This window comes from Vombatus ursinus, unplaced genomic scaffold (genome assembly GCF_900497805.2).
Source record: "Vombatus ursinus unplaced genomic scaffold, bare-nosed wombat genome assembly UNPS02012811.1, whole genome shotgun sequence".
NCBI lineage: Eukaryota > Metazoa > Chordata > Mammalia > Diprotodontia > Vombatidae > Vombatus > Vombatus ursinus.
In genome coordinates this window covers 346537-360590 of record NW_020952589.1, presented here as the reverse complement: position 1 = coordinate 360590, position 14054 = coordinate 346537, and the positions used below count along the sequence as shown (strand labels likewise).

General features: G+C 44.3%; 1 protein-coding gene, 1 non-coding gene and 1 pseudogene across 5 annotated transcripts in view; all 3 read right to left on the bottom strand.

The window, feature by feature from the left end:
- Positions 1-1599: 1599 nt before the first annotated feature.
- Positions 1600-1703, bottom strand: LOC114040242. The gene has a single exon (XR_003568752.1). It is a non-coding gene; the product is annotated as a U6 spliceosomal RNA (small nuclear RNA).
- A 797-nt stretch (positions 1704-2500) lies between these two features.
- LOC114040235 lies at positions 2501-7494 on the bottom strand (annotated as a pseudogene).
- A 1293-nt stretch (positions 7495-8787) lies between these two features.
- UBL7 (ubiquitin like 7) overlaps positions 8788-14054 on the bottom strand; it is a 24683-nt gene continuing 19416 nt past the window's right edge. For all 4 annotated transcript variants that reach the window (XM_027858266.1, XM_027858263.1, XM_027858264.1 and 1 more), the window contains exon 11: positions 8788-10524. In XM_027858266.1, the coding sequence (XP_027714067.1) occupies positions 10387-10524 (138 nt within the window). In that variant the 3' untranslated portion in view covers positions 8788-10386. The remainder of the gene's footprint in view (positions 10525-14054) is intronic.

Below are 14054 nucleotides of genomic sequence, written 5' to 3'. Positions count from 1 at the left end.
CACACAGCTAGTAAGTGTTAGGTATCTGAGGCCAGATTTGAACTCAGGTCCTCCTGAATCCAGGGCCAGTGCTCTATCACTGCGACACCCAGCTGTCCAGTCATCTTGACTTTTGTCCTGCCCCTGGACTTCAATGACTCAGGAAGAGAGAGTGAGGCTGATGACTTCTTTAAAACTCTGCTTCACTTAAATTCAATTCATGAGCAAGTCAAGACATCACACTTGACTTCATTGGTCCTTTTCAAAAATGAAGGATAAACAACAATGCACTGGGAAACCAAAAAATTCATGTGACTTGCTTTATTTCATGTTCATTGTGGTGGTCTGAAACCAAATCTGCAATATCTCCAAGGTATGCCCATAACTATTTAGGCTTGGAGAAAAAATGAAAAGGAAGTTGGTTTTTTTTTTTTTTGTTTTTATTCTGAACTTAGTCCACCCCAAATGAGTAGAATTCAGGATTGTGTATGAAAATGAGTCTCTATTTCATGCTGCTTTTTAAAACACACACAATAGATTACATACATTTCTTTCAAAACTGTCCTGCTTATGTTTTTTTCTGTTCCTATGCCATTTAAAAATATATTTTGCTGGCCCTCCTTTCTTTAAAATTTTTTACATCATCATTGTAAAATAAATCCACACAGTGGCCATGTTTCAAAAAAAAAAAAAAGTTATGTCTCTGTACCTTGAATCCATCACCTGCAAGGAGTTAGCAAACATGTTTCTTCATAAATCATTGCACTGATTAGAGTTCTTAAGGCTTTCAAAATGTTTTGCTTTACGATGCTTCTGACATTTGTATAACTTGTTTCCTGGTTCTATTCACTTCCCTCTGCATCAGTTCATACTTCCCAGGATTCTCTGAAATGGTCTCATTCCTTACAGTGTAACAATATTCCATGTTTTTCCTACCATTCCACAAATGATGAGGTCACTACACACACACACACCCTTAGATTCTAGTTCCTTTCCTTTCCTTCGCCAGGCATACTCTATCAAGGACACATTGCTCCTGTGTTTTCTAGGTTTCTTCGCACGCTATTACTTATTCTCACACAACCATTTGACCTGAATCAATAAAGCTCAATTGGATAAGTCCTCAGAGGCTTTGACCCAGCATGGATACTCACCCCAAGATGACAAGACTCCCCTATTGGTTGTCGGATTACCAAATTTATCTCTGTATCCCCTAAACAAGGAAGTTGTCTTATTCTTCTGACAACAGGGGACCAAGAAGTGTGAGAAACAACTTCCTCTTGAGAGGATTCAGCTCAAACTCTAGGGGAAAAGCCTCATACCTAGTAGCTCCAAATAGTGAGAGGTACTTCTTTCCTCATTTTATGTCTCATTCTTCTATTCCCTAACTTCCTGCTGCAAGTTAGAATGTCCCTCTAGCTTCTTCACATCCTTTCTAAATGTTCTTCTCCTTTCAAGCCCTTCTGGGTTTTTTTTGTTTGTTTGTTTGTTTGGTTTAAGTGACTTGCCCGGCGTCACACAGCTAGTAAGCGTCAAATGTTTGGTCTGAGGCCGAATCTGAACTCAGCTCGTCCTGACTTCGGGGAGGTACTCTATCCACTGCGCCACCTAGCTGCCCCTAAAAATATGGAACGCTTCTCAAATTTGCGTGTCATCCTCGAGCAGGTTCCATGCTAATCTTTGTATCGTTCCAATTTTAGTATATGTGCTGCCGAAGCAAGGACCTTTCAAGCCCTTTTAAGGAATGCAAGAAGCCTCCCTGGTGCACCTGGAGATGAGAGAAGCATTTCTCCAGCCTGAACTTTCATTGTTACTTGTAATCTGCCAGCCTCTCCATCCCCCAGGGGGAGACTATCTAAAGCTCCTGGAGGTTCTTTGGCTAAGTAGTTAGTGGTCATCAATGTGGGATGGTGTGGAAGCAACAGTCCTAGTTATTACCAACTTAATATTACCAGTTAAAATCATAGGATCATAAATCTACAGTTTGGAAGACCAGACTCTTTCACTTCATTACTCAGTCAGTCACTGCATTAATCAATCAGTCAATCACTCAACAGGCATTTGTACCAGGCACCAGAGGTACAAACAAAGGCAACAAAATTATTCCTTGACTCTGAAACAGAGTCCGAAGGACGTCATCATTATTCGCTAAACTAGCAGGGAGTCAGGTGATCTTTAAAGGAAGTGCTGGTTCTCCACAAGTTTGAACCACTGTGACCACTCGACAGAACACTTTAGCTAGTTCCTTGTGCCAAGGCAACTGAGCAATGAAGTAGAAACGGACCGGCACAAGGACATTAATGGATGGGAAACCTAAAAGCTCTATGGAGTGGAGGAAGGGAAAGGAGGAGGCACACTCAGAAGCAGCATCTTCATTTAAATGCAGTCAATAACTCTTAATAAACTCCAGGGACTAAAAGAGCTACTGAGGATAACCCTGGAGTTCTTGTGGAATAAATCTATAGTAATAATAAAAAAAACCCACAATAGTCCCAAAAGTTATTCTGATGCTTCCCCAAACCAGTCAGTGACAGCCCCACCATTTATGAACAATTGTATCTTCATGCCCAGTCTCTAGGAGTCGATTACCACACTCTTCCCAACAGACAATGCTCCCATTCTCCACGATCACAAATTTCCACTTTAGTGCTGTATCCATTGGTAAGGGAACAGATCTGGACCAGAACCAATCCTTGCCATACTGGAGCGGGATATAACCGTGCCAGCTGCCGAGGATCTCATGGTCTCCAGTTACTGCCACTATGGTGGTGTCAGACATGGTGACATAGTGAACCTGGAACTGCACATTGACTTGCTGAGATAACGGGAACACTGCTGCCACTCTCCTTGTTTTCAAATGAATCTCCGGACCTTTGGCATCCTTGAGGGAGTCTCATCCTGGTTTGGGCTCAACGTCTGGAGTTCAAGCATAGATGCACCAGCATGAGAAGGCTCAGAGATCTTGCCCTTACCAGCGTCTCTCCACACTGAGTGCTCAGGTACCATTTCCCAGTCCTCATGATGAACCAAATCTATACCTGCCGCCTGTCGAGTTTTCAGATGTTCTTCATGTTTGTCCACGAGTAAATTATCAGAAGAGAACTTCCCTGAAGAGCACACAGCTGTCTGGGAGGATGCCTGTCCTTTTAGAGCATCTGCTGCTCAAGAAGGTTCTGGGCTTTCACTACTTAACACTTCTGAGTGGTTCACAGAGTTAGGAAGCCCAGAGAGAGTCAGAGATTCTGTCCCTAGCAACTATTTAGAATAGAGCTGCTCTCCTGGTCTCAGACTGTCAAAGTCTTGGCTAGAAATATTCTGCGGTTTCCATGTTGGACCCTCAAGGTCACCGCTCTTGGACTCCAACACCAAACGTCCATTACTTTCCTGATGTTGCTCTCTTCATGTTCCACTTGAGTCTTGTATTTGAAAATCAAATTTTCTATTCAGCTCTGATCTTTTCATCAAAAATTCTTGAAAGTCCCCTATTTCACTGAATGACCATTTTTTCCCCTGCAGGATTATAATCAGTTTTGCTGGGTAGGTGATTCTTGGTTGTAATCCTATCTCCTTTGCCCTCTGGAATATTATATCCCATGCCCTGCAGTCCCTTAATGTAGAAGCAGCTAAATCTTGTGTTATCCTGATTGAGTTTCCACAATAGTTGAATTGTTTCTTTCTGGCTGCTTGTAATATTTTCTCCTTGACCTGGGAACTCTGGAATTTGGCTACAATATTCCTAGGAGTTTTCCTTTAGGGATCTCTTTCAGGCGGTGATCGGTGGATTCTTTCAATTTCTGTTTTGCCTTCTGGTTCTAAAATATCAGGGCAGTTTTCCTGGATAATTTCGTGAAAGATAACGTCTAGGCTCTTTTTTGATCATGGCTTTCAGATAGTCTTCCAAATGTCACTAGCAAAGGCATGAAGTATTATTTTAGGATAGCTTTCATAGGCTTAGGCCAACATTTGGAGCATTGCTTTAGTCTTTTCAGTGTGTTCTTGGAGGGAGAAGAATGTGTATTTTTAGCTTAGTTCTCTCAATGACTGACAAAGTCATGGTAAACTCCCCCTGACTGCATTTCCTCTAGGGATGGGGCAACAGAAGCAAGATGGGAATGCTGGTGGAAGTAGGCTCCCCAATAGCCCTTCCTAGAGAATAGGAACTGCTAGGATGCCACATGGATTCAAGTGAGGCCCTTAAACCGTACCCTTCAGGAGCCCCGGTCTGGAAAGAAGACATTTCTAGCTTGGAACATTCAACATCTGTTATTTCCATCTTAGCCCTGTCTACAATGTGTATGCAATACATATGTTCATACTTATAGTTCTGGTGGGCAGTACTGGGGTCTATAATCACAGTAGTAGGCAACCTAGGACAACACTGTTATCCTGGGAATTGTGGGGAAAGTGTTCTTGGAGTTGTTGGAACTAAGTATACAATAAAGCTTGCTCTTTCCAAAAAATAAATAAATAAATAAATCTACAGTTTGAAGGGGCCTCTGAAACCATCTAGTCTAGCCCTTTGATTTTACAGATGAGGAAACTGAGGCCTGATAGGTGAAGTGACCTGCCCAAGGTCATACGGGAGTTAGGTGCCAGAGAGGGTATTTGAACCCAGGTTCTCTGACTCCAAAGCCAGAGTGCTTATGCTGGTGGGGGCCATCTCCAGTCAACCTGATCTATTTCTTGCCACTGGACCCAGGTGGCTTTGGAGGAGTGAGGCTGGTGACTTTGCACAGCCCTTCCTCACTTAAATCCAATTCACTTGTAAGTCATGATATCACCTTCCTAATGTCATGGTCCTCTTTGAGAATGAAGGACAGACAACAGCTTATGCTGGTTATCACAGTATACTTTTTCTCTGGACTTCATCCCCCGTAATAGCCATGTTCCTGCTATTCCAGGTGACTGGGTTGGAACATGTCTGTGCTGGGATAAAGGAGAACAGAATGAGGAATGGCATCCCCTCAGAAGAGAGCTGAAGTGGAAGCTGAGACCTGGGTTCTAGCCCTAGTTCAGCCACCAACCTAGGACAAGTCATTTCATCGCTATGGGAAACCGGGTAGGATGGAAAAAGCACTTGCTCTGGAATCAAAGAAGCTCAGTTCAAATACTGGCCTCTCTCAACTGTGAAAGTGTGTGTGGCGAATGGCGTCTATAAGGGTCTTTCCAGTCCTAAAATCTATAATCCCATTTCCTCACATGTAAAATTGGTCAGGAATGATTCAATAGCCATTTATCCCATAGGATCAAATGAGATCAATGTAAAAGTGCTAGCGGGACAAAAACGTAAGGTTAATTCCTACATGCTCGAAATATGTGCAATGGGCTATTAATGGATTTTCCGCAGCTCCTACAGCTTTTGTATTTACAACTCATGGCTCCTAGCCTAGCCGGGATTAGCTTGCTCCTACAACTCACCTTTTGTATGAACTCTTCCTTAATGACTATTGTCCTTGTTCACAAACTCTCAAGGTAAGTGCTCAACTCTTCATAGTCTGCCTGTGGTTGGTGACTTCTCATCCCTGCTGCCCGAACACAGAACTACATTTATACACATAACAGCTTGTGGGAGGCCCCACCTTGAACCTATTGAGTCAATTCTACTCCTTTCAGGTTTTCTAGTGTGTGTGTGTGTGTGTGAATTTGAAATCTCACTAGAGAAAACATTCTTGTTTTTCCCTCTCGTTGACATAATCCTAAACAGTTGTTACTAAGGTGAGGCGACAGTCCAAGGGCTCTAAAAATGAGGGCACATTCTAACAACAGAAAACTGAACCTAGTACCTAGTTAGCAAAAGTAACTAAGATAGAAAGTTACTCGCTTCTCCTCCTCTGTTCCACTCCATAATTCGAGCTCCTCCTCAGCCTGCCTTCCACCCCTCCACTATATAGCAGTCATTCCTAGGTTGGGATGATAGACTGTTAGTGTTTGAATCCCTTCTTCTCCCCTTTCCCCATCCCCAACTGAATTTATTTCTAAAAGCTTGGTACTCCTTGCCCTAGGAGTAGAAACTTAGGTTGTAGGTGGACTACAAACTTCTTGATCACCAGGGGAAGTAACAGATTCCTCAAGGCTGAATGTAAAATACCTAGTCAGGGAAGAGGGTACTATTCTATTGCCAGCGTTGTTCCACTCATACTGGGGATACTGGTCAAATGTAGAGACTGGTATGGAGTGTAGCAATTATTTAGAGATCTCATGTTTAGGGAGCCTCCACTCCATTTTTCTTGGTTTCCTCCCTCTAAGATATGGCTTTAATCTGTCAGGTTACAATCAACAGTGTGTCTTGGTGACAAATTTATTGCCGTATTTCAATAAGCACCAACCATGGAATTGCTTCCCCATATTTTAGGTTCCCAGTGAGGCACAGAGGGGAAGCAGTCGTTTGACCCCTTAAATCAAGCCCTTCAGCTATACTGCCTCTCCTCTGCCCAGGATGGCAGTGGGTGTACTGATCACAGTGAGTTTAGTTTCTAATGCTCTATCCTAATGTCCTGAGACACAGCTGTACGTTAGAATGGGGAGAGATGTGCACAAAGGACCTGATTTCCGGCCCAAAGAACATGGACTAGATACCTAGCCCCTCTGCAGAAGTACTCACACTACAAAGTTACAGATAATCAAGAAATCAGTCCAAATTCTCAAGTACCATTTGGTTTCTGATTACAAGACACTGGAGCAGATGCCCAGACTTGTGCTAGGTCCCAGAGCAGAAACAAGAGGAACATGGTCCCCTTGGCTTCGGGGAGCTCCTAGTATGGTTGGGGAAACAAGAAACATTAACCAGTGTGCTCAGAGGGGAATCAAGGTTGAGAGTGAGTGTTGCTTTCCTTTGCCCTAGTCAGAGGGTATCTGGATCATTTCTGGGTGACATTTTAGGTCATTCCTCCCTCCCCAATAATATCCAACTTTAGTCCTCTCCTGAGCCCCAAGGCCACATCACCAACTCCCTTCTGGACACTGCCACCTAGAAGTCTTGTAGATGTTTTCACACTCACCAAGTCCAAAACAATAGAACTCGTGTCCTCCTAAAATCACCTGTTCTCCAAATTTCCCTATTAAGGGTACCACCATGCTCCAAGGCACCTCAGTTCACAAGTTTGCTATCACTCTAAATTTCTCATTTCATATGAAAGTTGTCTTATCTGCTGTCAAATCTCATTGACATCTCATTCCCATGAACACTCAGCCACCATCTTAGTTCAGGACCTCATCACCTCTCCCCCGGACCACTACAAGGGCCTTTTAATTGGTCTACTTGACTCTCTTTGCCCCTACTCCAATCTATCCTCCCCACCACTACCCAAAGTGTAGGTCTGACCATAAACAGGCTTCTTGAACATCATTCCCCTCCCTGCCCTCTACAATCCGGCCATTTTGGGGTGACTCACACACAACCCCCATTCCCATCTCTGTGCCTTTGCACTGACTGCTATCTGCCATGTCTGGAATGTTCTTCTTCCACACCTCCACCTCCTGCAGGTCTTGGCTGGTTCCCCCAGCTGCTGATGCCATCCTCCCTAAGGCCACCTTGTGCCTGTGCTATCTCCATCAATATTTTATATGGACCTTTGTATATAAATTATCTCCCTAATTAGAATGTAAGCAATTGGAGGGAAAGGGAAGTTTTTCTTTGTACTCACCTCTTAGCACAGTGCCTGCACAAAGAAAGAACTTAATGCTTGCTGATTGACTGACAAAGGAATGAAACTAGAGTGGGGAAGGACCTCCCCACTGGAGGACTGGCTAAGAACCTAGAGATCTTTTCTTTTTTGGCTAGGCAATGGGGTTAAGTGATTTGCCCAGGGTTACACAGCTAGTAAGTATTAAGTGTCTGAGGCCACGTCTGAACTCAGGTCCTCCTGAATCCAGGGCCGGTGGTCTATCCACTGTACCACCTAGCTGCCCCCAAGACCCTAGAGATTTAAGGGGCCATGGAAGCTCTTCTGAGATCAGAAAAGCTGTCAAAAAACAGAACAGACCCTCCACCCACCCACCCTGCCAAAGGTCTTCAAATGAAGGTTGGATGATCACTTACCTGGAAACCAGTGTGTAAAGGACCACCAAGGACACTGTTACTATTACAATTTAAAACCCAGCTTTCTGGGAAGTAGAAACTAGTACTTGAGTGTAATGTGGTATCTGGACTGTGGTCTCAGTTCTGACAACCACTAGTTATGTGTTATCTTGGGCAAGTACCTTCACCTCTATGAGCCTCAGTTTTCCCATCTGCAAAATGGGGGCAATACTTGCATTAACAACCTCACAGAATTACTGAAGATTAAAGGAGAGAACACAGGTAAAGCTTTTTATAATTATAAAATGCCACGTGGACAAAAGCTACAATCAGTCTCTATCCAGTACTTTGCAAAATGCTTAACCAGTTTTGGCCAGCTCTAAAAACCAGGCTCCACGCATAGTAGTTTGTCAAAGTAAGAGGTTACAAAAGCCCAATTCCTGCCAAGTATCTTCTCCTAAAGCAGCCTCTGGAGTGGGAGACATGGAATGGAAGCCTTCGAGAAGCCCTAGAGTATAACCTGGTGCCAAGCCAGCACTTCCCCCACAACACGCAAGCAATTGGCAGGGGGAAGGGAGAGAGAAGAGGAATTGGACAAATACAGACCTCTCTGCTTTTTTATTTCCACCACAAAGACTATTGCTTTTCCAGTATGACTGCCCTGCCCGGACTACTTATTGGCCCTGAGAGCCCTGTTCTCTGCCAGCTCATATACCCTTATGAGAAACTTAACTAAAGCGGGGAGGCAGCGGGGGAAATCTGCACCGTCATTTTATCAGCTACACAACAGAAACGAGTTATAGATTTCCTTTAATTAACATACCATGCCCAAGTAAACCACATAGGACAGACAAAAGGAATTTTCTTGCCCCGCCCCCCCTTTACAAACCACGCAGGAAACCAAGAATCAGGAAAAGCTGGCGGGCCAATGGAGCACAGCCCAAAGCACATGCAGAGGAGAGCAGCAGGCTGAGGAAGGATCTATTGAAGGAATGCAGGACTTTTAGTTTAGAAAATGCCGTGGAGGGGGCACAAGCTATTTTCACATGTGAAGGGCTGTCATGAAGAACCTGTTTTGCTTGGTCCAGAGAGCAGAACTAAGAACAAATGGGAGGTCGCAACGAGGCAGATTTTGGTGGAAATCTCATATTAAGCTGGCCCAAAGTAGGAAGGCCCACCTTAGGAAATCTTCAAGAAAAGGCTAAATGAATGGCCGCTCGTTGGGGATGCTGTAGAAGAGCTAGGTACCTGTACAGGGAGACGCTGGACTTGACTCTGTGCTCCTGAAGGGGACCTTTCTACTTCATTACCATTTATGTAATACCTTCTGTAATTGTGCCTTGCCTTCCTGTCTAGACTGGATGTACCTTCAGAAAAAGGCTCTTCAAAGGACACTGTGCCTAAGCCAGCAGGCATTTGCTATCCCAGGGACTTTCTGATTGCTGGGCCACCCCTCACAAAGAGCCAGCTACCCTTATTATGAATCATAATAGCTCCTTAGGTGGAGAACACTTTTAGGGCAGACACTGGAGGGATTACTGGCTGTTTTACAGATGACGTGATGTTCAGGGGGTGACGTCACTTGCCCATGGTCACTCAGCTGGTTGCGTTTGTGAGCCCGGGTTCAAATCCAGGTTCTGTAATTCTGTCCCCTGCCTCTAAGCCTCATGCCCTCAGGCTTGTGGCTCAGGGTGGGACACAGAAAGGCCCCAGAGTGGACTAGGGCACAGGAGGGAGGGACGTACTAGGGGGTGTGAACAGCTTACAAATTCTGAACCCTTTGTGGGAAAAGGAGACCTGGGGATGTCCTACTCCAATCTTCGCTCCTTGAAGTCCCACAGGCAACTCATGAATTGAACTAGAACCCCTCAAAATTGTGATCCTGCGCTAACTTCCTAGGGTGAACAAGGGATTCCTGACTATAGGATTTCCAAGTAGTTACAGAATTAAAAAAAAATTCTCTGTGAAGAAGGGGGAACCCCTGTTCCCCACCGTTGGGCCCAGGGCCAGGTCTCCTCTCAGGGGACAGAGGCCTCAGATACTTGAGCCCTGAATACCTCTGGGGTGATCCCCTTCCCATAAACAGAGAATGGACCCTGTTGAGCTGGATTCCTCAGGCCCACAGAACCGGCCCATGATGCTGTGGGGGCTCGAGTCCAAAACTCTCCAGAATCAATGCCAACGTCCCATTATCTATCAAGGGCAGCCGGACCAGGCAGATCACTCCTGCTTCACGTCACATGCCCTGACTCTGACTAGGGAGCCTTCACAACATGCAAGCAGTTTCCACATAAAGTGTATTGGGGAAATATGTTGGTCCCAGGACCCTTACAATCATCTTATCTTTACAGCATCCCAAATGGCCCGTGCACTATAGCCTCAGACAGGGGTCAAGGAGCCCCTCCAGCAAAGATGAGCTCCAGGGCTGCCTGGATGTCCCCCCCAGTTGCCTGGAGGGCTCGGAGGCTCAGCTCATCATCATGGATGCCCATGTCTCGGAGCTGCTGTAGCTGGGGCTGCCACTGGCTCTGTGGGAAGACAAGATAATTAACCATTGTAAACAAGTTGACTTTTATTAAGCAAGACTGCATTAAGCACTGAGGATAACAAATGTGATGGGACTACTCCTGCCTGCAAAGAGGTGATGAGAGAGAACACAACAAAGCTTTAACAGAAATGAGAATGTGGTATGGACCTAGACAAGGTACAAGGTGCTATGGAGACACTACATCTGACTTAAGGCTTAGCAGAGGGATGGATTTGGAAAAATGGAAAGAGTATGGGAGAGAGAGACATTCCAGATGTCAAAAGGGCTTTTCAACAATCTAGATATTCACTGGAAATCATATTTTGCTAAAAACTGAGCTTCTGGCAAATTCTTTATGTGTCTTGCTGACAAACTAATCTCTTGAAAGGAAGAGGAGGTAATATGACAGCTGCTCTGAACTTAATTCTAACCAACAAAGTTGGTTAAATGAAATCAATGGGAATCACGAAAGAAACAAAGAAAGACATGTTAGAATTCACAACAACCAAGGTCAGAAATGACAGCAATCAATATGTTCTCTAGAATTGAAACAGATTTTTTAAAAGTTCAAAGAAAAAACAATTAGGATTTCATGGCTTTTGAAAAAATCTAAAAGAAAATTTGGAGTCTTCCCAAGAATGAATTTCTAATGATAAAAATGCAAATGATCCCAACAAAGACAGAGAAGACATCTTAGGAAAGTCCAACAAAGTCAGATTTTAAAAGGATATATCTCTGAAAATGGAAGTAAAAGCATAAGACTGAGGAACAGATCAATCAATAAGCATTTATTAAACACCTCCAATGTGCCAGGCATACGCACAGGACTGGAGAAGCAGAGACAAAAGCAAAAGAGTCCATGCCCTCAAGCAGTACATTCTAAGAGAGAAGACAAATACAAAATACACACAACAGAAAAAAAGGTAGCCCTGGAGCGGGGCGAGCTCATAGAACCAGGACAGGCCTCCCATCCAGGGGAAGAGCTGCAGTCTCTACGGAGTCTTAAAGGAGATCAGGGATGCCAAGAGGCAGGAGCAGAAGGAGATGGTCCCAGGCATGGGGAAAAGTTGTGCAAAGGTGGGAGGTGGGGCACAATGGTACAGAACAGCAAAGTGGCCACAACCATAGGACTGGAGAATACGTAGAGGAGAAGAATGTTAAAAGAGATCAGAAAGGCAGGAAGGGGCCAAGCCATCAAGAGCTTTAAATTACCAGAAAGAACATAAAAGAGGGGAAGGGACCAAAATGTCTTTAGGAAAACCAATAATGACAATTTAGGGATTTTGTTTAGTTTTAATAACATTTTTAATTGATATAGTCTGTTTTTATACCATCTCCATTTCCAGCAATTTTCTTTCCCTCCTCAAAGCGCTGCCTCTCATAACAACGTATCAGGAAGGAAGGATCCCCCCCTCACCCAGCCATTCCTCTCCTTCCCCCAGTTTTGCAAAACTAATCAACAAATATATGGAGTTTGAGGGTATATGCAGACAGGATGTGCCATGACCCTTACCCACCTTCTTTACACATTTCTTCATTTTTTTCTCTAATTATAGTGACAAGCTCAGTCATTATATTCAGTTTTGGTTACTGATTCTTTCCATTTACACTGTTGTGATCGTTGTGTACATGTCTTCTTGGCTCATCTGACTTCACTCTGCATCAATTCATAAAACTCTTCCCATGCTTCATGCTCATTATTTCTTATGGTCTAATAATATTCCTTTTCATGTATTATCCACAATTTGTTTAACCATTCCCCAAATCAATGGGCATCTACTTTGTTTCCAGTTTTTTTGTTTTGTTTTGTTTTTTAGGTAATGGGGTTAAGTGACTTGCCCAGGGTCACACAGCTAGTACGTATTATGTATCTGAGGCTGGATTTGAACTCAGGTTCTCCTGACTCCAGGAGTGATGCTCTATCCACTGCGCCACCTAGCTGCCTCTTGTTTCTAGTTTTTTGCTACCGCAAAAAGTGCTACCACGACTTTTGGTAAGGGGTGGGGGCTGTCAATGCACATACACACCTTTAATGGGGTATATGCCTAACAGTTGGTTTCATTGTATTTTAAATCTATACTAAGGGTAATAAGAACACACCAAGCCCACTGCTTTAAGGGGAGGATTTATATTAATCAGCAACAGAAAGAAAGCAAAATTACTCAATGCCTATTCTGATTCCACCTTTTGTCAACAGAAGCACTCCTTAGTTGAGAAGTGTTGAACAAATATGGCTGAGGAAGTGAAACACAAAGAAAGCAGAACCAGGAAAACAATGTATACAGTGACTACAGCAGTAGAAATGGAAAGAAGAGCAACAACTCAATAACAACTTGGCAATTCAATAATAAAAATTAAATGTTGCAAAACCATACTGATTAGGCCTGGCTCCCACGCAGAGACAGGAACAAGCATCTCCTCACACACCCAGCCTCTCTGCAAAGGTGTAGAGCTGGGGTGTGCAATGCTACACATCATGGCAAAGTGTTTTGATAAGTTAGTTTTGTTGAACTATTTTTTTTTCATCTTTTTTATTCTTTATTGTAAGGGAAGGCCCTCTGGGAGGAGGAGAGAAAAGGGATATACTGAAAAAGGCAGATACTAAAAAAAAAAAAAAAAAGATAGCCATTAAAAAACTTTTAAGAGGGAATTGAAATCAAAGACAGCAAGAGAACATGCTGCTCTGGCCAAACTCATGTCTCTGGGTCTTAAGAACTTCCAGCTGAGATCACATGAACTCCAAATGCTGATCAGGGATATCAGGACAGGTACTAGAAAAAAAACAGATAAATGACCTACCCACATTTCTAAAGGGAAAGGGAGTAGATTCTTCATGATCACAAGGAACCATCAGAGGGTTACTAAGAACAACCATGGCACACTGACTTCATCTTCTTTTGTGATAGAGTGACTAGACTTGGGAAATAAAGGGGATGCCACTATGGATGACGTTTACTTAAATTTCAGCACAGAATTTGACAGTCTCATATGATCTTATTATGGACAAAAGGGAAAGCTGAAGACAACATAATTACATGGACTTATAACTTGTTGAACCCAGATGTGCCAAAGTCTCTCTTTAAAATGTAGTGCTATGGACTTCCGCGAGCCAAGATGGTGGAGTAAGAAGTAAGTCACTCTTACCCTCCCTTATTAAACTCTGAAAGCCCAGAAAATATTGCCCCAGGAAAAATCCTGGAACAGCTGAACCAGAAGAAAGATGAGGTGCAGCAGTCCAGTAGCCCAGACAGCTTGAGGGATTAACGGGAAAGGCCCCTCTTGCCCTGGGGGAAGGGGAGCAGTACAGAACAGGAGGCATCCCAGCAAGCTAGCAGAAAGTCCCACCTCAGCACAGCAGGAGGACATCCTGAAACCCAGGTGGTGAGCAGGTAAACACCAACACCTGGACCCCAGCCCCCCCCCCCCCCCCCCCCCCCCCCCCCCCCCCCCCCCCCGCCCCCGCGCCCCCCCCCCGCCCCCGCCCCCCCCACCGCCCCCCCCCGCCCCGCCCCCCGCCCCCCGCCCGCCCCC